Raw genomic sequence first — 21,651 nt, 5'->3', positions numbered from 1 at the left:
CAGAGGAATTAGCTGGAGGGAACATGTCGGCAGGCCACCATCCTTGCCAGTCCGGTTCCGAGGGGCATCCAAAGAAAAGTATCTCGGATTTATCCGAGTTGCACTTGAGGCTGTTCAGTTGGAACCAGTTAAAAACAGCCCCAAGGCACTCACGGATACTTTCACCCTCTAATTCTTCGCCCTTCTGGCAGGTGAAGAGAAGCTGGGTGTCGTCAGCATAGGAAACGATCTGGGCCCCATAGGACTCCACCAATGTCGCCAGAGGGGTCATAAAGATGTTAAAAAGAGTTGGGCTCAATACTGAGCCCTGAGGAACTCCGACTCCCTAAGGCGACATTTCGGCAGATCCAGGGGAGGCCCAGACCGTTTGTCGGCGGTTGGCTAGAAAAGAACGAAACCAATTGAACACCGTCCCCCTGATACCGATGTCATGCAGTCTTATGAGGAGATCCTCATGGGGGACGGTGTCGAAAGCCGCCGACAGATCCAACATGACTAACATCACCCTGCCTCCGGCATCCATCGACTCCTTAACAATCTCTGAAACCTCCAGGAGCGCGGTTTCTGTACTCAGGTTAGGTCGAAAACCTGATTGAGACGCATGCAAAAGCTCGTTGGACTCCAAAAAATTGGAGAGCACGCCATGAACATGTTTCTCCAAGATTTTAGTGAGAGCCGGAAGGAGCGAAATGGGCCTATAATTGGCAGGGACTTCTGGGGCAAGGCTAGGCTTTTTAAGAAGAGGAATGACCATGGCCTGTTTCCACAGGTGTGGAAGGGCCCCCTGGCTCAATGAAAGGTTTAAAATAGGGTTAGCTAGAGGGTTAACAACATCTGCCATTCTGGCTAAAAATTTGGCAGGGCAGGGGTCACGTGGCGATCCAGATTTAAGACTCATCATAAGTGCTAGTGATGATGATACCGTAAGAGGCGGAAAGGCCGCCAACACGGGGCCAGAGATAGGCAAATGGACTGACTCCACCGGCGAGGACGGGAGAAGAATTATCGGCCTCGGGGGAAAGGAATCCTGTATCTGCCTAATTTTGGTGGTGAAAAAATTAGCTATGGTATCAGCCCAGGTCTCGGCGGGGGCATCCTGTGCTAAGTTAGATCGCTGGGTGGTAAATTCTCTAACGACCGCGAAGATCTCCTTACAGGAATTTGCTGCTTCCTCGATTCTTTTAGCGAAGTAGCATTTCTTTTCCTGAAGGATTAGTCTATGATAGGTTTTAGTCATGGATCTATAGGTCAGTTTTGCCTTGGTATCATACTGAGCTCTCCATGTCCGTTCGGCGACTTTACATTGTCTACGGGAGTGAGCCAGTTCCGCAGTAAACCATGGTGCCGAAACCCGTTTGATGGCAGTACGGGGGGGCTGTGCAGGGGCAAGCTCGTTCAGTCTGGCTAAGAGCCAGGTCTGCAGGGTTTCGAGGTCATTGTCCAGGTCACCGGTATAAGACACGGGATGGTTCACAAGGGCCTGGGCAAGCAGGTATGGGGTCACCCGGTGGTATGCTCTAAAAGCATATCCTTGCTGTCTCAGAGCGGTGACTGCTGGTTTCTCAATGCCAGGTATTTCGAAGTGAGCTAGTCGATGGTCGGACCATAGAACCGGCAACACTGCAGTCACCTCAACCGGAAAGGTGGAAAAGACCTGATCTAAGGTGTGACCTTTGTCATGGGTCGGGCCAGACAGATAGGGAAGCAGGCCCAGGGAGGACGTGACATCTAGCATCTTAATAGTATCCGGATCATAACAATCTTCCATATGGAAGTTGAAGTCCCCGGCCAGTACACACCTCTCTGTTCTTAATACTAATGTGGACATGACTTGCTGGAGTTCCTCAAAAAAGGACCCCGCAGGCCCCGGAGGTCTATATACTAGAAGCCCCTTGACAGAGTGATGAGGAGACAGGGATAGGGAGAAGGCTAGGGATTCGGTGCCCGTGATGGTTTCCGTGTGAATGATCGAGCACGTAATAGTTTTTTTCACTACGAGGGCGACTCCTCCCCCTCTACCCCTATCTCTGTCTTGTCTAAGGATGTTGTACTCCGGAGGAATGGCGGCAGCAATGTCAGGGTGGGAGGATTCATTGAGCCATGTCTCAGTGAGCATCAGACAGGCAGGTTTATCAGTGGTCAGGAGATCAAAGATCTCCTGAGCATGTCTGTGCATAGACCTAGTATTGAGGAGTAGGCAAGGGTGTTTAGTCTTACGCTCCTTCGTATAAGATGTGGGCGGATGTACGCTAATGAGCTGCCAGTTACACCCTGGACATTTATGCTTACCCCTATGGCGACCGGGAAAAACTAAGTGACAGGACCCCGCAACTTTGTTCATGGAGTGGAGCTCCTGGGATGAGTAGGATAACATGATGATATGTGTAAGGGAGAAATCAAAACTAAAAGAGAGCCTGCCACGCCGTACGCCTCCGGGACGCTGACGGGCGCAGACGGGCAGGACTCTGGCGCGACTCAGGCGCAGGGAAGGCGCGACCGCTGCGCGTCACCGCTGCGCGCCAGAGGAGAGGGTTAAGAAGGGCGGGCGAATGGGGTCGGCGCAACTAGAGCGCTCGGTCCTGCGCCTCTAGAGTGGCGCAACCTCACCTAATATGGCGACCAAAAGCAGCAAAGAGAAGGCTAGAGCCCACAGACCCGGACCTATGATGTGCATCATGTGACCCAGACCTAGTGATGTGCATCCCTAGGTATTTGAGACTATCCTAGGCCGTAGCCTGATTAGCGAGTAGGGACGTGTGATCCGATATATCGCGGGCCATGTAGGTTGAGTCAACCACACACTGTGTCACGTTTGACTGTGTGAGAAAGTAGTCTAGTCTACTGTATGTGCCAGCTGATGGGGTATAACGGGTGCATGCTAGTGTCTGCTGATGTTGCAATTGCCTTAGATCCATCAGTTCCATGCTTGCCTTTGCCTGTGTAAGCGCAGTCATCGTCTTGGTTTAGTACCCTGCTTGGGTGGGGACCTATCCATTGTACCATTTAACACACAATTAAAGTTCCCTGCAATTACGACCGCTGCCACCATGTAAATTTATGCTGCTGTCAGCACTGTGCCGAAGTGGTCACTGTCATCAACATTTGGGGCAGAGACATTAATAGGGCATATATTATGTACATATAGTGCACCCTCACGATGCTGTACCTCCCTTTGGGGTCAACTTGGACGTGTCTTGAAGGGGACACCAGGGGCAACCCATATCAAAAGCCCTCTATTCGTATCCAGAGTAGGACATACCATATACCAGGCCCCTCCATCCTTTCCTCAGGCTGTTAATGCATTGCCCCCACAGGTGTGTTTCCTGGAGGAAGGCTATTATGACCCCATATCTTTTCAGGTATGCATGAACTCTATTTCTGGCCTGTTCTGTCCTATTACATTCCACGTCATAAATTTGTATTTTATACCTGTGTTCATCATGGGTGTCTCGAGTAGGTATCCAGACCCAACCACAGTGTGATGTTAGCCAACTCAACACTCTGTATCGCCAGCAGACCGTGGAAGCTCCCTAATATAACAAATTGTAACATTCCCCTAAAAGTACTTTGCTCAACCCCTGCCACAGGCAGAACATCAGGAAACCCTCTGACTCAACTATCGGCCAAAGGTGAACCCAACCCCTTCTTGGGCTCTCAGCTACTCCCAAGCATCAAGTGGAGATGAGTTTATCTGTCGTGCAGAGGTAGGTCCTCACTAACCTTACAGCCGGATACAGCGGGAACGATGGGATGCTGCTTAATCCCTTTACTTATGTGGAGATACCCATGAGTATATAGATATAATACTGCACGGATAACACCACCACATGGGAAATGGAAAGAAAGGGACAAAAGAAACCATAAAGTTGCAGTTGCTAGGCTCAGATAAGGGATGTCGTCGGATGTTGTGGACCTCACTCTCCTACCATCCACCCCGTATGCCATGTAAATGAAACACAATACAAACATGCGATCACCCTTCCTTCAGTAAGAGCACCACCATAAACCCCTATGTGTGTTGTACTTACATATTATGCAACTGTACATCTCCCAACGTAAAACAGCACAAAAGAGAAAAATAAAGAAAAATAGCAAATAAACAGTCTTGAATCACACAATAATGAGGCACTTATCTGACTGTAGATAATCCTCTAGTTATGCTTAGTACATAATCCTTCTGGCAACTCTGCGTCTCCAGGAATCTCTGAGATATACTCCGGTAATTCGCCTAGATATATCGCTCTCCTGGGCGTGTTGAGCATTACTAATAAACAATAAGCATGGAGAGCTTCCTAGCTCGTAGGCCCCTTCACTCGGGAGGTTTCACAGAAAGTGAAAGCTGACCATTACTTCCGCGTTCTTGTTAGCGAAAAGCCGGGACAAGAAATAAAGAACAAGAATAGAAGCACTTCCTTAGCGCGTATGCACCTTTTCTGTTCGCGTAGTCATTACTGAAAGATGAAAAATCAGGAGTCTAAAAGCGAGCGTGAAAACGCTCCAAAGAAAGGCAGGTTTCCCTGAGCAGTTGTACACTGTTCTCGCGTGCAGCTTCAGCGATAAAACCCGGACGTCGGAGCCGACTCGTGCTTCGATGACAGTTACCGCCCACAGCATATGAGAAGCCAGGCAGAAACGGATGATTTTCTTCCCAGTTCTACTCCGACATGGAGGCAGCTGTTCTCATGCAGGTGCGGCTGGGAAATCCAAGAAACTCAAACGGGCATTAGAGTGTCCGACGCAGCAGTTTTCTTGCATTCACTTCTCCAAGGTAAATTCTTTGGTGACAAGCCCCGAGCACAGTGAGGGCTGGGCTTAAGTAAACACGTCTGTTGCCCTGAACAGCTCTCTCTCAGGTTTATGGGAGATGTAGTTTCATGCCTAATCAATCATACTGTGTCGTGTGTTCCTACTCTGTGTGCCTATCTCCGCCTAGCCATGACATTATCATGCATCAGTATATCTGTGGGCCCCAACATAATGGGGTGGTTATACTGTCTCCACGCCAGGGCAGAGCCTGTCAGTCTTTACCTGGCCTTTTATACAAACCCATCTTTGTTATGAGGCCAATGGCTTTCTACCCAGCGTCCGTGCTGTCACCTAGGGTGTCCGGGACCATAGGGATTTGTGAAAAGGAATTCTGATCTGCAGTGTCCAGGTGTGTAGTTTGCAAGGTTCCATCAGGGCGGACCAAGATGTGGCCCCCTCCCGCCATGTACCGGATCCGAAGCAGTGTCGCTGGAGTTATCTTGTTTCTGGTCGAGTGGCACACTAAGCAGTTCTGAGCCACCCTCTAGTCAGAGCTCCTCTAACCACGGCCCAGTCCAGGTTATTCCAGCCAGTCAGAAACTTCCTTTGATGACTAATAGAAATGTACTTGGCCCTCGTGTTGGATTTTAAGTTTAGCAGGGCAAATAAGACTGTAAATGATTCGCCCCTTAGAAAACAACCTTACGTCTCATGGAGAATTACTCAATGGGCTGGGGTGCCGGTAACCCATGTCGTCACTGGGTTTTGTAGCACAACTGGTGCATCTTAGCACCTACCCGACCTGGCCCCCGCCCGGGGGTCGTGAGGTCGTTTTCTAAGGGGCAAATCAACGATTGAGTTGTAGCTTAGCTGGAGTTGTACAGAGCGTGAGCCCACTTCTGATACACAGGGGGCTAATATCCCCTCTGCACTTTCACCTAGCACTGCACTAACTATTTATTATTGGTCCTGAGGAAGCACCAAGGATCGTCTGGGTGCGAAACATGTTGACCTGACCATTTCAGTTACCCAGGGCACCTCACAGCCCAAAGACGTAACGCACAACCTTCTGGTTTTTTAGCATGGGACCAACACAGTAATAAATCTTTTTTTATTCTGTATCCTTTAGCCATTTTTTATTTTTTATCACACACACACTCACTGTGCACGCAGGACCCACTCCCCCAACACCCCGCATTCATCAAATGGCTGCTTTCCTAAAAGATCTCCACCAAAGCGACCCTTCGGGGACTGTTCGCATTGCAACGCCGGCCCAACGAGGAGCAAACGCCCAATGATGAAGCATGACACCGCCCTGGGTGTGTGAAGGCAAAAAGAGACAAAGTGTGTTCTCCCCCTTACAAAGTGGATCCCAGACCTAGACTTAACCCGATTCTCTTTCAGTTCTAACACATTTTTCTCTTCTCCTTTATGTGTGAGGGTGACTCTTTAGCACCCACACCAATGGAACAGTGACCCACCTTTTTAGGTTTAACGGCTTGATAGTGGAGCACGGGCACTGGGCCGCAATCGGCTCCTGGTCCTCCCTCTCCCTCTTTGACACTGAGCCTCAGTCTGCAGCATATCCCTGTGTAGAGTAGCTCTTGTACTGCTTTCAAAGCCCCCCACTCCACCGTTCTAGTGGTGGCTGTGTCCCAGTCATTTGCTAAATATTTGTCGATGGATTCCCTTGTTTCCTCATGGAACACGTGGTCTAGTACTGTAGGTTGCAACCTCCAGGTAGAAACTGGGGGTCGTGCCCCCCCCAACCCCAAATATGTACTAGCAGGGGATTGTGTCTGAGAAGGTTTTTCCCAGATATTCAGCGTCTAGCACCTGCGTTTGCTGTGTTTGGTGGCAACAAATTTAATCTAGCCTGACATGTAGGTTGTGTACTGTAGAATAGTAAGAGTATTCACGAGACCCTAGGTATAATGCCCGCAAGTTGGCCTGTAGCGACCAAGGAATCGCCCATCGTGTGCGGCATGCTGCCGCCGTCCCCACCGGAGAGTACTGCAGTAAGGGGTGTAACCTATCAAGGCGCGGGTCTTGGACACAGTTGAAATCGCCAACTTCCACCCAGGGACCATAGGCCCATCTAGAAAAGGTGAGTGACAGAGGCACCAAGAAGGCGGGCTGGGCTGTATTTGGTGCATATATACTACCCAATAATGCAGGCTTACCATCAAGCAGCCCCTCCACAAAAACATACCAGCCTTCAGGGTCTATGTCAGTAGCTATTTGTCTGAATGGGACTCCCGGTTGGTCCCACACAAGGTCACCCCCTGCAAACCACGAATAGACAGTGCTAAAGCACTGTTCCAGCCAGCACTTTTGTAACTGGGTCTCCGGTCCCGAGCCTCATGAGTCTCTTGCAGCAATGCTATTTGCTCCCCACACCGCCTAATGTATTGCTGGACCGCATGTGCCTCTTCCTTGTCGTTGCCATTCCTTTTACATTCCAGGACAATATACTAATACTACTATTTTATGTATAGTGTACTGGGGGTATGGGTTGGTTGGGAGGGAGCTCGCCAGAGCAGCGCAGCACAGTACCACCCATCCTAAAGTCCTTTCTGAGGATCCTATCACCCCTATCAGTGGCCCTCTGATCAGTGAATGTGTATCGTCTAACCAAACATAAACCATCAAACCCCCCATCCCGGGTTGGTATCCAATGGGATAACTGCCCAAACAGCAAACAAATTCCTACTAAAGGGAGCCTACAAGCTACGCCAGCCTACGGCGATGCAAGCGCGTGTGAGAGAGGACGTGCCTTGGGACTCCCTTGTGAGTTATCTACACTTGTGTCTTCCTAATGGTAAAACTCTAATATGAAACAAAACAACCGGGAGCAAACAGCAAGTGATAGTGACCCATAACTACTATGGTATTGTACTGTGCCTATGGTAGGCTGACCAAATCAGCGCCATCCCATCATGTATGTCACTGGGGTCTATTATATCAACACTTCCACCCCGCCACCACCCCCGACAGCGCCCGCACCTAAGGGGGAAACAATACAGCAGCTGGGGCAAAAAGAAAGCAGCCACATACAAACCACTGTGGTACCCAGGATGGAGCATCGGTCGAAGGCCCCCCGCCCCCTAGACCATGACTGTTCAAAAGATCTGATCCGCAGTCTGATGGGTGATGTCCGTAAGGGACAACGATGCAGTACTGTGATGGGAGGATCCCGAGTCCACATCTGACGAGGGATCCTCCCTGGACTGTCTGGGGCCTGATGTTCCGCCAGAAGCTGTGAGGCTGTAGACGGCACCTGGGCCTTCTCCTCTCTTGCATGTACTGGTGTGGGTGTGAGTGTGGCAGTCCCTCGCAGCAGCTTGTGATCCCTTGCACGCTGCCGCCCCCGGCGTTGCATTCTCGGTTCATGGGCATCTACTACCAATGTCTGTGGGTCATCAGTCTCAAATCTGCGCTGCTCCATCCAGTCATCAGACGGTTTGGTGAAGAAGTGACTGTTGTTATTTGCCATCACTTTCAGCTGGGCTGGGAACAGTAAGGAATGTCAAAAGCCCACCTGTCAGAGCTTGCGTTTCATGCCCAGAAAGGAGGCCCTCCGGGGCTGTGCGGCCATTGTGTAGACCAGTAAAATGTAGATGCATGCCTTTTCATATCGAGAGCGGGTTAACAGTGAGGAGTGATTGTAATATGCCTTCTTTGTCGCTGAAGTGCAGTACCTGCACCACCACTGGGTGAGGAGGGGCACCTGCTGGAGGGCGCCTACCTGGCACATGGTGAACGCGTTCAAGTACAAGCTGCGGGGATAGCACCCCGAGCTGAGCCACCCCGCTTAGTCAAGCTTCAAAGAACTGCACTGGGTCCGACCCCTCTGCTCCTCGAGAAACCCAACGATGCAGAGGTTGTTTCGTCAGAATTGCTGCTCCGAATCCTCTGATCTGTGTCCCTATTCCTGCCCCTTGGTAGTGAGCGATTTAACCGTCGCAATTATTTTGGATAATTTGGGCCGTAGTTCTGTCACAACAGTCTCCGTGGCTCCCACTCTGCTAGCAAGTTTTCCTCTCTACAATCACCGTGTTGACCATGTTCCGGAGGTCCCATCTGGTTTCAGCTATGGCATCCAGGATTCAATCTAATTCCGTGTCTGTGGCATTGATGGGGTCTCTCTAGTACTTATTTCCAGGTCTTGATTGTTCAACGCCTTTGTAGGGCGGTAGCCATTTAAGCCATAGTCCGAGTCACCTGTCTTTCATATGCTGGGGATAACACAGACAGTAGTGTCCTGTCCAGCTTACTCACCAGTCGCTGGCACCACCAGAACTGGATTTTTCAACTAAGGTACAACAAGGTTACGGTCCGTTAGGCCTCCCTATAGAGTCCAAAAGGAGTGGCCAGCCGCACAAGTCCAGTTGATCGTACCCGTGCACCTGGAGGACACACCCACTGGTCAACACTTTTCCAGGAGGGCAACGACTCCACAGTTATACTGTACTGGACCTTCAAGGTGGGCGGGTGATCCCCGCACACCGGTCCCCCTCTACCGTAGCCAAAACCAGTGTGGACCAGCCGCACACTGTGCAGTCCACTCCTTCCTTGGGCAGCGGGCACAAGCAGTCCGGGCGACTTTTCTGGAGGTGGTCAATAGCAAGGGTAGGGTTGTCACCATCTCCTCTGGACTGGGTGGTTCTCAGGGAGCTCCATTGGGTAACAGAACATTCCCAACACGCAGCGTACCCCGCCCCTGTTCACTAACATGCTTGTTCCCGTGCAGCGCACTCAATTCCAGGGGGGTCACATCCAGGAAGCTCTCGGCGGCTCCTCTTCTTAAGTATAAGCACACATGGACCAACAAGTCATGCTGGAGGCAGTATGCCTGGCCACGGGGGCATCCAGGGCTACTCAACCTGTTTATGAGAAGGCACGCTGTGTCCTGCACTCTCCAGCCGCCCCCCACCTCAAGTGCAGTGGCGGGAATTCTATCCTCTATGGTGGGACTCAGAGGGTCATCCAGTAGGGAGGTGTGGTGCCATATCGGCAACACGTTTGGCCGAGCATAACCACAGGCCCAAAGATCAGGTTTGCTTTCCACAGCAGTCCACGCAGCGGCCCCCTCACCACGGGGGCCCGCGAGCCTGTACTACTGGGGTTTTGCTGGGTTCCGACATCAGGGCTGCGTCGAGGGAGTAAACACTTAGTTGGTACTGGAGCGCGGCCGGAGGAAGGCCAAGAGGAGTATCACGTACCTGCCCCGGGGTTGCCCTCCTGTCCGCATCCTGGAGGCAGTAATGTGTCCTGACAACAGTCACCCTCTGTAAGGTGGCTCCAACCAGGGTCTCGCCCCTGAGCAGTGTCGGCTTTTGAGGGCATCAACGGGGCAGGGGCTCAGTCACCTCCAATGCCAGATCTGTGTGCAGACGTCAGTAGGTATAGCCCAGCCTCTCGGTCCCCACACCAGCAAGCCACACTCACTTGCGGTTTCTGGGGAGTCACATATGGACACCCAGGACAAATTAGAGTGCATGTCCGGGTGCCGTCACCTGCCGCCACTTTGCCTGGTCAGCTACAGGGTGCTAGGGCCACGGTGATGCCTTCCAGATCTCGGCTCGGCAAAATACTTTTTAAATACAAGTAAGAAGCAAGATATGACTTCAGAAGTTGTGAAACACATGTTGGCTTGGCATTAGTGCTCATAAAAATTCCTAATAGAGTATTTTGACTTTGTAACATCACACCTCCTGACTATAAACTTTAGAATTCTGTCAATAAAATGTGCAAAACGTGGAACAGTTCTTGCATTTCTTTTCCAGTGCTTTTCCAGACGATCCTCAGAGTGTTCCCTTTCGCTTTTTAATTTTATGTTTCCGTGGTGTGTTTGGGTCTGAAACTGACTAAGTATTGTCGAGGAGTTAGTGGTCGATGGTAAGGTGTCTATTGATAACTTTCTCTTAGATTTTGATTGTGGCTTGGCAGTGGCACAAAGATGATATAAGAACCCTGCCATGTCTACTTTAGATACTGTAAGATCCCTCTGGGCTTTACTGTATAGACATTCTGGTTCAACTACTTTCTGTGGTGCCATACGATCGCAGGGATTAAGAGGATTTTTCACTCTGTATGCAAAACATCTATTTTCTTATTACTCCCAAGACACGCACCTAACAGGACCTAAACACAAGGCTTTGGCTGATCCTCTAGAAGGCAGAAGAGCACTTCCAATCCCACAACCAAAAAGAGCTTGATAATTCTGAGCTACCCCTCTCTACCATCCAAGAGACATCCGGTCAAGCGGAGAATATCATTTTTTGCCTCGCATGAGTGACCATAACATTGGACCACTGGCAAAGTTGTACAGAAACCTCCAGTTCATTCATTCAAAAAGGAAAAACTTCTACACTTGCGGTAGCTACTTCTCCTGAAAGGAGCAGTGTAGACTGTCTGTATATCCCAAAGGCATCATGGAATCTATTCTAGATTAATTGTTAATAAGGAAGAAAATAGGGAAATGGAAACCTGTTATGGACCTACGGTAATTGAATACGTTTATGAAAAAAATCCTTTTGTTTGACGACCCTCACAGAAGTCCTTCAGTGTGTTTCATGTACTGCCCTAGGTGGCAAGGCTATGCTCCGATATGGTCCAATGCTTACTGTGATCTGGAGCTGTTTCAGGGAGGGGCTGGCATGTTTCTGTTGCAGCCGGGTTGTTAGAACTGGGGGTCTCTAGTTGGCAATGGTATACACCTTTGACCAAATAGGGACCCTTGCATCTAAGTCAGGACAAGGGGATTACACTCCTAGTTAACCCCTGCTCACCCCCTTGGTAGCTTGGCACGAGCAGACAGGCTTATCTCAGAGGCAGTGTGTTAAGCATTTGTGAATATACACAGTAATACAGTGAAAACACTACAGATGGACACCACACAGGTTTTTATAAGAATAAGTATTCTTTATATAGACTTAACACAAGACCACAAATGAAAAAAATCCACAATACTGTACTGAAAGTTGACTTAAAGATGGTAAAAGTTACTTAGTTCAAGTTGGTGATAAATGCGACACAGTTCTCACAATAGTACCTGGATGCGTAATGCAAAACAAACAAAAGGCTCGCAGAGTGGGAGATGCGTCAGTTCCGTGCTTCAGGGGAGATGATGAGTTGCGTCTCAATGCTTGCGCAGAGTAGGGGATGAGTCTTGATCCTTACCGGAGCGGAGGTGATGCTTAGATTCTCGTCCTGCAGCATGGATGCGATGCGCAAGATGGCGCCTTGATGCGATGCGACAATCCGGGTGCGATGCGATAAGATGGCGCCCTTGATGCGATGATGTGAAGACAATGCGTGCACGCTCGGTGGCCGTGCGACAAACTCTGTAGCTTTTGGAGCCACGACAGGCTCTGCGACCCGCTTCTCCGACAATGCGACGGCGACCTTGCGGCAGCGACATGCTTCTCCGGTGATGCGTCGAGTAACAGCTTTGACGAAGGCACGCTTCTCCGGCGATGCACCGGCAACAGCTGTGACATGCTTCTCTCGATGCGTTGCGCTTCCAGCAACACGCAGGCTTTTGTAGACAGAATTCCCAGCAAGGAAACTTTGAGGGGAGCTGGAGGTGAAGTCTTTTGTCCCTTAGACTTCAGCAGGAGGCAAGCACAAGTTCAAGCCCTTGGAGTAAAATTCTGCAAGATGATGAAAGTTCTTTCAAAGTTCCTTCCCCTTTCCCTGGCAATAAAGAAACCACTGCAGGCCAACCCAGCAATCAGCACACTGGCAGAGGGGCAGTCCAAACTCCTGCAGCTTCCTTGGTTCTTCTCCTTGGCAAAAGGTTTGTCTTGTTCCCAGAAGTGATCTCAAGTTCTTAGGTCTGGGTCCTAATATTTATAACCCAAAATCCTCTGTCCTCTGTCGGCAGAGGGGCCTTTGCCAAGTCCAAACAAGTTCTGGAGCACTCTGTTTACATGACTTCTTCTTTCCTTTCACAGTGCAGGGCAGAAACATCAGACGCCCCACAGGAGGTGGAGCCAGCATTGTGGAGGGAAGGCACAGCCCTGGAGCACTCTGTTGACATGACTCCTTCTCTCCTTTCACAGTGCAGGGCAGAGACATCAGACACACCATAGGAGGTGGAGCCAGCATTGTGGAGGGAAGGCCCAGCCCTCTTCAGGTCCCAGGTGCAACTCCTCCCTCCCATCTAGATGCAGATCTCTCTATTCACCACTGGGCTGACTCATCCTGTCTCCTGGAATACCCCAGCCCTGTCACTAAAAACTCCAGACAAGGAATACACAGCCTAGCAGAGGTAGGCTTGGATAGTTAGACAAGAAAATACCTGCTTTCTAAAAGTGGTATTTTCAAACACAGAATGTTAAAACCAACTTTACTAAAAGATGTATTTTATCATTCTGAGTTCAGGCACACTAAATTCGAATTACTACTATGTTCCCCGAGTTAGTTTGGATTATAAAATGTAATAATCTAACTGCCCATTCTGGCCTATGGAGAACAGGTAGCCTTGCAATAGTCAAAAAAACGAAAATGGCTGTAATTCACTATTAGGATATGCCACACACACCAGGGCATGTCCTACCTTAACCTTACAATGCGCCCTGCCCTTGGGCCTATCCTAGGGTTGTCTGATATGAAGAAAAGGGAAGGTTTAGGGACTGGCAAGTGGGTGCACTTGTCAAGTCGACATGGCAGTCACAGACTGCACACAGGCCTTGCAATGGCAGGCCTGAGACACACTTTACAAGCTGCTTCTGTGGGTGGCACAACCAGTGCTGCAAGCCCACCAGCAGCATTTGATTTACAAGCCCTGGGCACACATGGTGCACTGTACTAGGGTCTGACAAGTAAATCAAAAAACCCAATCATGGAGTCACTAATTAGTACAACAATTTAACATAGGGAGCACTTGCACTGTGGCACTGAATAGCAGTGGCACGGTGCCCAAAGCATCTAACCAGCAAAAACATATCAAAAACAGAGGAGGCAATCAGTAAGAATGGAAGGGAGACTCATGCCAATGATGCCAAGTCTAACAAGGGTCAAGACTGATTTGCACAGGGCCTTGTTCAAACTGAGGTGGCATGGTGAGAAAAAGAATGATTGGTTGGACAGCTACCCCGAACGAACGATTGCCAGTAGTGGGGGTTTTTTTGCACATTTCTTTGCTGGGTTTTTAAAGTCATTCCATCGCAAAGTATAACAAATAAACAGACATGCAAGAGAAATAAACAAAAGAGCCAGAAAACAAATACTGGATGAGTCATATTGACAATTGTAATGCAATAGTAAAATAATATATCAAACAAAATATGAGCTTGCCAACAACAGTAATTGCTGTCACAGTTTGTTACCTCTACTTGTGTAGTCATAACATGGTTTCACCTTTCCTATAGCCCACAGATTCCCACTGGTTAGACTTACTGCAAGTACTCCTCCCATCACCTTTTGTGTGTTTAATGAGTCAGCATATCAGTATATGGAAAATACCAATGCTGGAGAGCCAGAGCTACAAGTAAGTAGATAGGTTAATTTGGTTTGTGGAGGAATCTTGAGAATGCTTGCCTGTAGCCTGGCCATGTTAGCTTGTGATCCACACTCAATGAATTCTGTACTTTATATGTGTTGGGTGAAAGCCACATTACCTACTCACCTTATTTTATCATTCATCTGGGCACTTCTAAAAGAAACTGGATCGAACATGGGTTTCTCTTTGATTTGCTCTGGGACTATTTCATTCAATGGCAGAACGTTTCTGGGCTTTAGTTGCCTAAGTAGCTATCCTGAGTGTACCAAATGACTTGCTTCATGTCATTAAGCAAAAAAAGTTTGTTAAAATGGAAGAGCTTGTGCATGGTTTCTTTGCAATTAAAGCACACCTGTCAACAGTAAATAACATGTTGAAACATTATGTAAAATCTCATTTTTGTTAATGGTTTCTTCTAAATTTCAGAGAAGAAATTGAAGACTGAAATGGGTATACTCCTAGAGTGGCGACTACTTATTAAAGAAAGCACAATTTCCCATTGCTGTAGTTTTAACTTCGCTAACATGTTTTCTTTTTCTTTTTAACTTTAGACACAAAGTGGAATCTGATGTATGCTTGAGAACTGTTGACCGTTTTCTTACTAGCTTAAAGAAACAGCTCACTGATACTGTAAGTAGCCCTTAACACAACATGTTTAATTGTAAAGAATTGCAACATGCATGTAATACAGCTGACGGTATCATCACCCGGTCTTTGCTGATTTCGAATGTGCTTATTTTAAATTATTTCTAAATATAACTTTAAATGAATTTTGCTACATAACTTAGGAATACAAATGTTATTCTTCATTTAGGATTTATTTACTTTAAATCTTAAGAAACAATGGCGCTGATTACAATGGTGGACGGGCTTCAGTCTATCCGCCGTTGTTTCATATTTGGGACCACCGGCCTACAAGGCAGCAGTCCCACAGTATGAATTACAATGCGATCGCCACCAAGGCGGTCGCATTGCCTATGTTTTGCATTGTGGCAAGTGCTGCTGGATGCAGCACCCGCCGCAATGCAAAAAAGGGACTTTACATACCCCTGCACTACGTGGCAGGCGATATGAGGAAGTGACCTGACTCATCTGGCTTCACTGCACACCCGACTTATGCGGGCACTTAATTATCGCCTATGGTGGTCTCCAGATTTACATCGAAGCCTTAACCTCTTCCCGGTAACTACGGCACCCAGTACTTTATCCCCGGGCCCCCGGAAGTCAATTATCCACGTTGTCACCGGCCTACATTTGTCGCTCTACCACCAGGCCCGCATCTTCCCCTAACTCCCTGCGTCCACAGTACCAGGTTCCCAGGCACTTGGAAATATTACTTGCTCACACCTTTTTTGTCCTAATGATGATCTCAAACAAATGAGATCGAAACGCCGTCGACCCCCTCTGCAACCAAAACTCCTCCATTACAATGATTTAATTGAAGTTTTGACTATTGTTGTCAATGTGATATATTTTTAAATGTCACCAACCCCTCACTTCACACACCTTCACTATATTTGTGTGAGCACCAGAACTACCACCTGAATAAAAAAGTGATACTCCATTTATGCTGTGAATACATGTGATATAATTTCAACCTTGTGTTCCGCCATATATTGCGCAGCAAGTCCCTCGAGGACTTATTTTCTGGTTCTTCTGATTAATACTTGCTTAAGTAGTAGTAGTCAGGCTACCCCAGGGCCCTAGTGGCCTCTATTGCACCAGTGTTCTATTCTACCCCTGGTCAGATTACTGGGGTTCCCTTGTTTTTGATAAAATAATATGGGATATGTAGAGGGGCACCATAGGTGCCCCAAAGTCCCGTGTCTGGGATCCAGTGGTGAGGGGGGCCCGCTACGGGCCCCCAAAGTGCCTGTTCATGGTGGGTTAGTCGCCATAAACAGGCAGGAAAAAAGGGACATCGTAATCCCTATGGTGGTTCCTGGTAGGCACCGCTACCATTGTAAGGACTATGAGCCCCTCCGCCGCACCAGTGGGCTCAAGGAGCCTGTCAGATGCGTGGCATTCGGTTTTTATGACCGCCACACATCTGCCTGCCATCATAATATGTATGGCGACAAAGTTGGTTACGATGGTGGGGTGACCGCCACCGACAGCCTGTCGGTAATGGTCTCCCCACCATCGTAATTGGGCCCAATGTTAATTTGAATATATTAAAAGTAATTGCCAATTTTATTAAAGAAATAAGTTAATAATGCCGTAGTATTCTTTTTATTCCACATTTAAAATCATTATTTTAAATGAATTAACAGTAATAGTTACCATTAAAATATTTTTGGTTTAATACATTTTTTAACTTTCCCTTTACTTTACCATAGGGCAATCACCACCCCAGTTGCGTAGATCTCTGTCTATGTTTTAAACCTTAAAAGTAGTATCTTTACATTTGTACGTTATGCTTTTCCCCCTGAATTCAGGGATTGGGGACCTGTAAGTCTACACTGATGATTAACTTTCCACTCCAACATGGTGAATAGCCAAAAGTAGGAAAGTTACTCTACTCTAAAGTGTAAGAATTAATGTACACTTTTAGATTTACTCATGTGTAGGTTTACCTTTGTGAATAGTTCTCTCAATTCTCATCCGGAGGAATCCTCATCATAGTCATAGGAACACTTTATTATATATATATATATATATATATATATACGTAGATATATACATGCACAAAGCTTTTCAATAAGTAATTGTATTTTAATGGAAAAAACTGTTGTCTCTTCAGTCTATCAGATTTGAAAAGGTGTGATAATTATCAGTTCACCAACCTGGTCACTCGTAATGTGAGACTCTGTGTGCTTTAGTGCTTGTAGCGTAGTTCAGTAGTTTACTGACAGAAAAGTTTTTAACTTTTGCTGTCAGAGTGCCTCCACTTTTTGTGAAATGTTCTATCTGTGGCAACACGAAATATCTATAACGGGGGCATTCCTTAACCACCTGGAACAAGGGGCTGTAAACACACTAAACAACAATAGTTCCTCTGCAGCCCATCTGGTTAGCACACCCAGAATTAGAATCACCCGGTTTGGAGGAAGAGCATTTAGCTGTGCAGCCGCTCGCTTAACTCCTGCCTAACCTTAGACAAATAGAAGATTTTCTACACTTTAGGAAGAAGCTTAAAACCTGACTCTTCACGAGGGCGTAATGCTGAACAGTCATCCTCATGATAATATGTGCAATTAGGGGAGCTAATGTAACCTCAGCGTCAGAACACCTGTGGGGCAACAGTGCACTCTATAAGACTGTATTACATTACATTACATTACATTACAGTTCCTAGCACAATCAATGATTGCATAGGAACAATGAAGCACCATTAACATTACCTTCAACAGTGAGGCCTTTCAGCATCTCACCTTCAGGAAAGTCTAACCTGAGGAGACCTTTGAGTCTATCTTCAGAATGGCTTAGCAGTTTAAAAAAGAGGAGGATGCATCATACCTCCAGCTCGGATGTACTAGAGAACGTGCTCAACTTTAGGAGAAGTGACTCTGGTGGTTAACCTATCTTCTACTCTATTACAGCGGAGATCAGTCTCTCCCTTTTTTTGCAGCACCTCTGACATCTGTGGTGTCTTTATGTCCCCTCATCTACCAAAGTCACCGGTAGTACTTCAATGTTTCCCACCCTCTGCTTCTTCCAAACCCTCAAAGGAGAAAAGTCAACACAAAAGGAAAAGGACTCACTCCAGAAGTATTTATAGGAGAGATCCTTTTCTAACTCCATCTGCTCGAAAAAAGAAGGAAGGAAGACTTGTAGGAGGAAGTCTTCCACTCATGAACGATCACGTAGATGCCTTCCTTCTACATTATCATCATTGGCTCATCTGGGATTATTCTCAGTCTGATTTTTGAAACCCTGCGTCATAGATCTTCTTCTAGACTTCACCACATCAGTGATCTGAAACCTGCAGTGCAGTTGATTCTAACAGCAGCTTCTGTAAAGTCTGCTCCACCAGGCTAAAAAAAAATGTAAGCCTGCAGATCAAGATATGTTGTTCTTCAGGACTGATCCTGAGCCAGATTCTATCATGTATCGGCAGCCACAAAATCACATGCAGTGGCTCCGTTGTCCATTGCTCCTCCAAACAAGGAGAGTAAGAGAATGGGTTCAGTTAGCAAGATGTGCAGGACAACAGCTACATCATTGAAGTCTCCCTGTGCCACCTCATTACTCTGCCAGTATGATGGATCCCTTTGAGATTATCTACAGCATTTCACTGAAACCTGCCAAGAAAATACTGGCTACATTTTTAGGAAGTCCTACATGAAGGAAGGCTGGTTTCTAACCAAGTCATGAGTGCTGGTGCAGGTTCCTCCGGTTTGGTGCTCATTGACTATGACTTAATTCGTTCCACGTCTGACTGGTCTCAAACCCTAAACTTAGCAACGGATTTTAAACCCTACTTCACTATGTGGTTCTCATCAATATGATGAAATGAACAGGATGTAGACAGAAATGGACACTCTAAAGGCTGTGTGGATTAAGAAGTAAATAGAACAGGCAGTGCGTCACTCAGTGGGTTTGCACCGCCTTATTGATCGCACTTAAAACAGCATTATCAACAGAGGTGACAAAGTCCTTGAGGGACGAGGAAGCCAGTAACCATCTGCAGCCACTGGGACGCCACCTACAAAACAGTAACTCCTCTCTTCCCGCTACGGTGGAAAGAATTTGTAAATCATCTGTAAAAGTGGCAGAGGAATATTGGTATAGAATGGATATTCCTTAGATTCAAATTCCCCTCCTTGTATTCCATCAAAAAGTACTCTCAATATCATTGAAAGCTGCTCTAAAAAGAGGTAAATATCCTACTAGAGAAATATTCAGTGCAGAAGGTCCCTCAACGCGAATATGGAGGCCACAGTTCATTACTGTTACTTTCTGGTTTGAAATAAAAGTCCAAAACAACAATCCCGATGCTTACTCAGTCTCCAGTCTACTGCAAACAGATGTATTAGGGAGAAGTTCAGGATGTTTGCTTTACACCAGATGTATCCTCAATTGTATCGGGGGCTGAATATGTCATAGACTTTTAGGAGGCCTGCTTTCACATTCCTGTAATAAACCGAAAATGTTCCTTCCATTCAGCCTGAATGTATATCCCCCCATGTAGAAACCTGGTTAATAAGAGTTATAACTTTGGAGGATGCGCTAAAACACTTCCATTTGATTTTAAACATCCTTTGCCATCTAGGCCTCCATGTCAACCTGAAAAATAATAGCACCACCACTCCAGTTTAACCCGTTTGTTGCTTCGAATGTTCTGCGCCAGTGCTGAACGTTCGAAGAAACGGGTGCGGCCGCGTCGGCCAACGGACGTGCGCAGCACTACCAAGGTAGTGCTTGCGACGACCGTTGGCCGACGGCAGCACTCAAGGGGTTAAAGAAAATACACTTTTTCGATGCGTTTGTTTACACCCAGGTAACTTGAGTGTGTTTCTTCACAGGAGGGACTCATCTCTCCATCTGAAGTGTCAGAATTTGTTACAAACACCTCGGCTAATGTAATTCCAGATATCATACCTCCTAGGATCAATGAACTCTTATTTTTTTTTGGTTCCTCGTGTCGGGCTTCACATGAGGCCACTGTAGCAGTGCCTTGAAGACCAATGGAGTGAGCCAATGGGCAGTTGAGAAAACAGACTTATGCTGTTCCAGTTAGTGATCCAGTGCCAGTCGAACACTCTGCTAAACAGAGTTTCTGATCATCAAGATCTCCCAACAAACAGGTATCAAAGCTGCTTCTCTTCCAGGATGTGTTGTTTTTTTACCTTCTACATATAGCACAAACTAGCCTGCAATTTTCATCAATTATGGTATACCTACAATCCCTGCCTACAGATCATCTCCTTTACAAGCCTCTTTCTTTAGAATGTTGTTGCACATGACCTTCTTAAGGGTATTAAGAAAGTATTTCCTCCTACTAAATTTCCCAGCTCCACCTCAGGCACTAACCAGTGCCCATTCCAAGTCCACATTTTGAGCCTGTACATAAGGCATTGTTAAACCATTTGATGTGGAAATCTGCCTTTTTGGTGGCTTTTACCTCTGCTCGCGAATGAGTGAGATTCTGGCACTGCGTTCCCAGGAACCTTACATTGTGTTCAATAAGAATATAGTGGTATCCACATTTTTTCGGAACCCTTAAAGTCCAGCAGAAAGAGTCCTTCACACATTGGGCGTGAATAGTGTTTTAAAATTCATGTTTATACAGGACAAAAGATATTTAGCTTTCTTATTGACTGTTTATAAACTAAGTGGTACAAAAGGGGGTGGTGATGGACGGAGCATCTGAACCAATCAAACACTCACACCCAGTTAAAAGATCTGGGTTTAATCCATCACCGTTCTTTAGCCCACTCTGCCACCCCAGTTCAGACATGGCCATATGCAAATCAGTCTGACCCTGTGCCTCATGGGAACAGTCCAGCCCGAACTGCCAAGCCATGCCTTCCCTGGACTGGAAACAAGCTTCTGAGGACCGGTTTCTGGCATTTCAGCCGTCTTCAGCCCGGCTTGCTTGAATCCAGTGGCAAAGTGAGCAAGGGACTCACGTCTGAGCATACCCTGCCAACTTATGGCAAACAAAGTGGTACAAAACGGGGTGGTGATGGACGGAGCATCTGAACCAATCAAACACTCACACCCAGTCAAAAGATCTGGTTTTAATCCATCACCGTTCTTTAGTCCACTCTGCCACCCCAGTTCAGACATGGCCATATGCAAATCAGTCTGACCCTGTGCCTCATGGGAACAGTCCAGCCCGAACTGCCAAGCCATGCCTTCCCTGGACCGAAAACAAGCTTCCGAGGACCGGTTTCTGGCATTTCAGCTGTCTTCAGCCCGGCTTGCTTGAATCCAGTGGCAAAGTAAGCAAGGGACTCACGTCTGAGCATACCCTGCCAACTTATGGCGAACAAAGTGGTACAAAAGGGGGTGGTGATGGACGGAGCATCTGGACCAATCAAACACTCACACCCAGTCAAAAGATCTGGGTTTAATCCATCACCGTTCTTTAGCCCACTCTGCCATCCCAGTTGCCACAGGATTCAAGCAAGCCGGGCTGAAGACGGCTGAAATACCAGAAACCGGTCCTCGGAAGCTTGTTTCCGGTCCAGGGAAGACATGGCTTGGCGGTTCGGGCTGGACTGTTCCCATGAGGCACAGGGTCAGACTGATTTGCATATAGCCATGTCTGAACTGGGGTGGCAGAGTGGGCTAAAGAACGGTGATGGATTAAACCCAGATCTGTTGACTGGGTGTGAATGTTTGATTGGTTCAGATGCTCCGTTCATCACAACCCCCTTTTGTACCACTGTTTATAAACTATGCTCCTGCAAAAATGTCTCTAGCTATGAGAACCAATCCATCTC

At 47.4% G+C, this 21,651-nt stretch overlaps 1 protein-coding gene across 2 annotated transcripts in view; it reads left to right on the top strand.

Annotated features, from left to right (window-relative positions):
* CENPU (centromere protein U) overlaps positions 1-21,651 on the top strand; it is a 457,607-nt gene that overhangs the window by 290,254 nt on the left and 145,702 nt on the right. For both annotated transcript variants that reach the window (XM_078678017.1, XM_078678018.1), the window contains one exon: positions 14,809-14,887. In XM_078678017.1, the coding sequence (XP_078534143.1) occupies positions 14,809-14,887 (79 nt within the window). The remainder of the gene's footprint in view (positions 1-14,808; positions 14,888-21,651) is intronic.

This window comes from Lissotriton helveticus, chromosome 2_2, assembly GCF_964261635.1.
Source record: "Lissotriton helveticus chromosome 2_2, aLisHel1.1, whole genome shotgun sequence".
Taxonomy (NCBI): Eukaryota; Metazoa; Chordata; class Amphibia; order Caudata; family Salamandridae; genus Lissotriton; species Lissotriton helveticus.
Note: the sequence above shows the minus strand (reverse complement) of the source record. Positions and strands in the feature narration are given on the sequence as shown.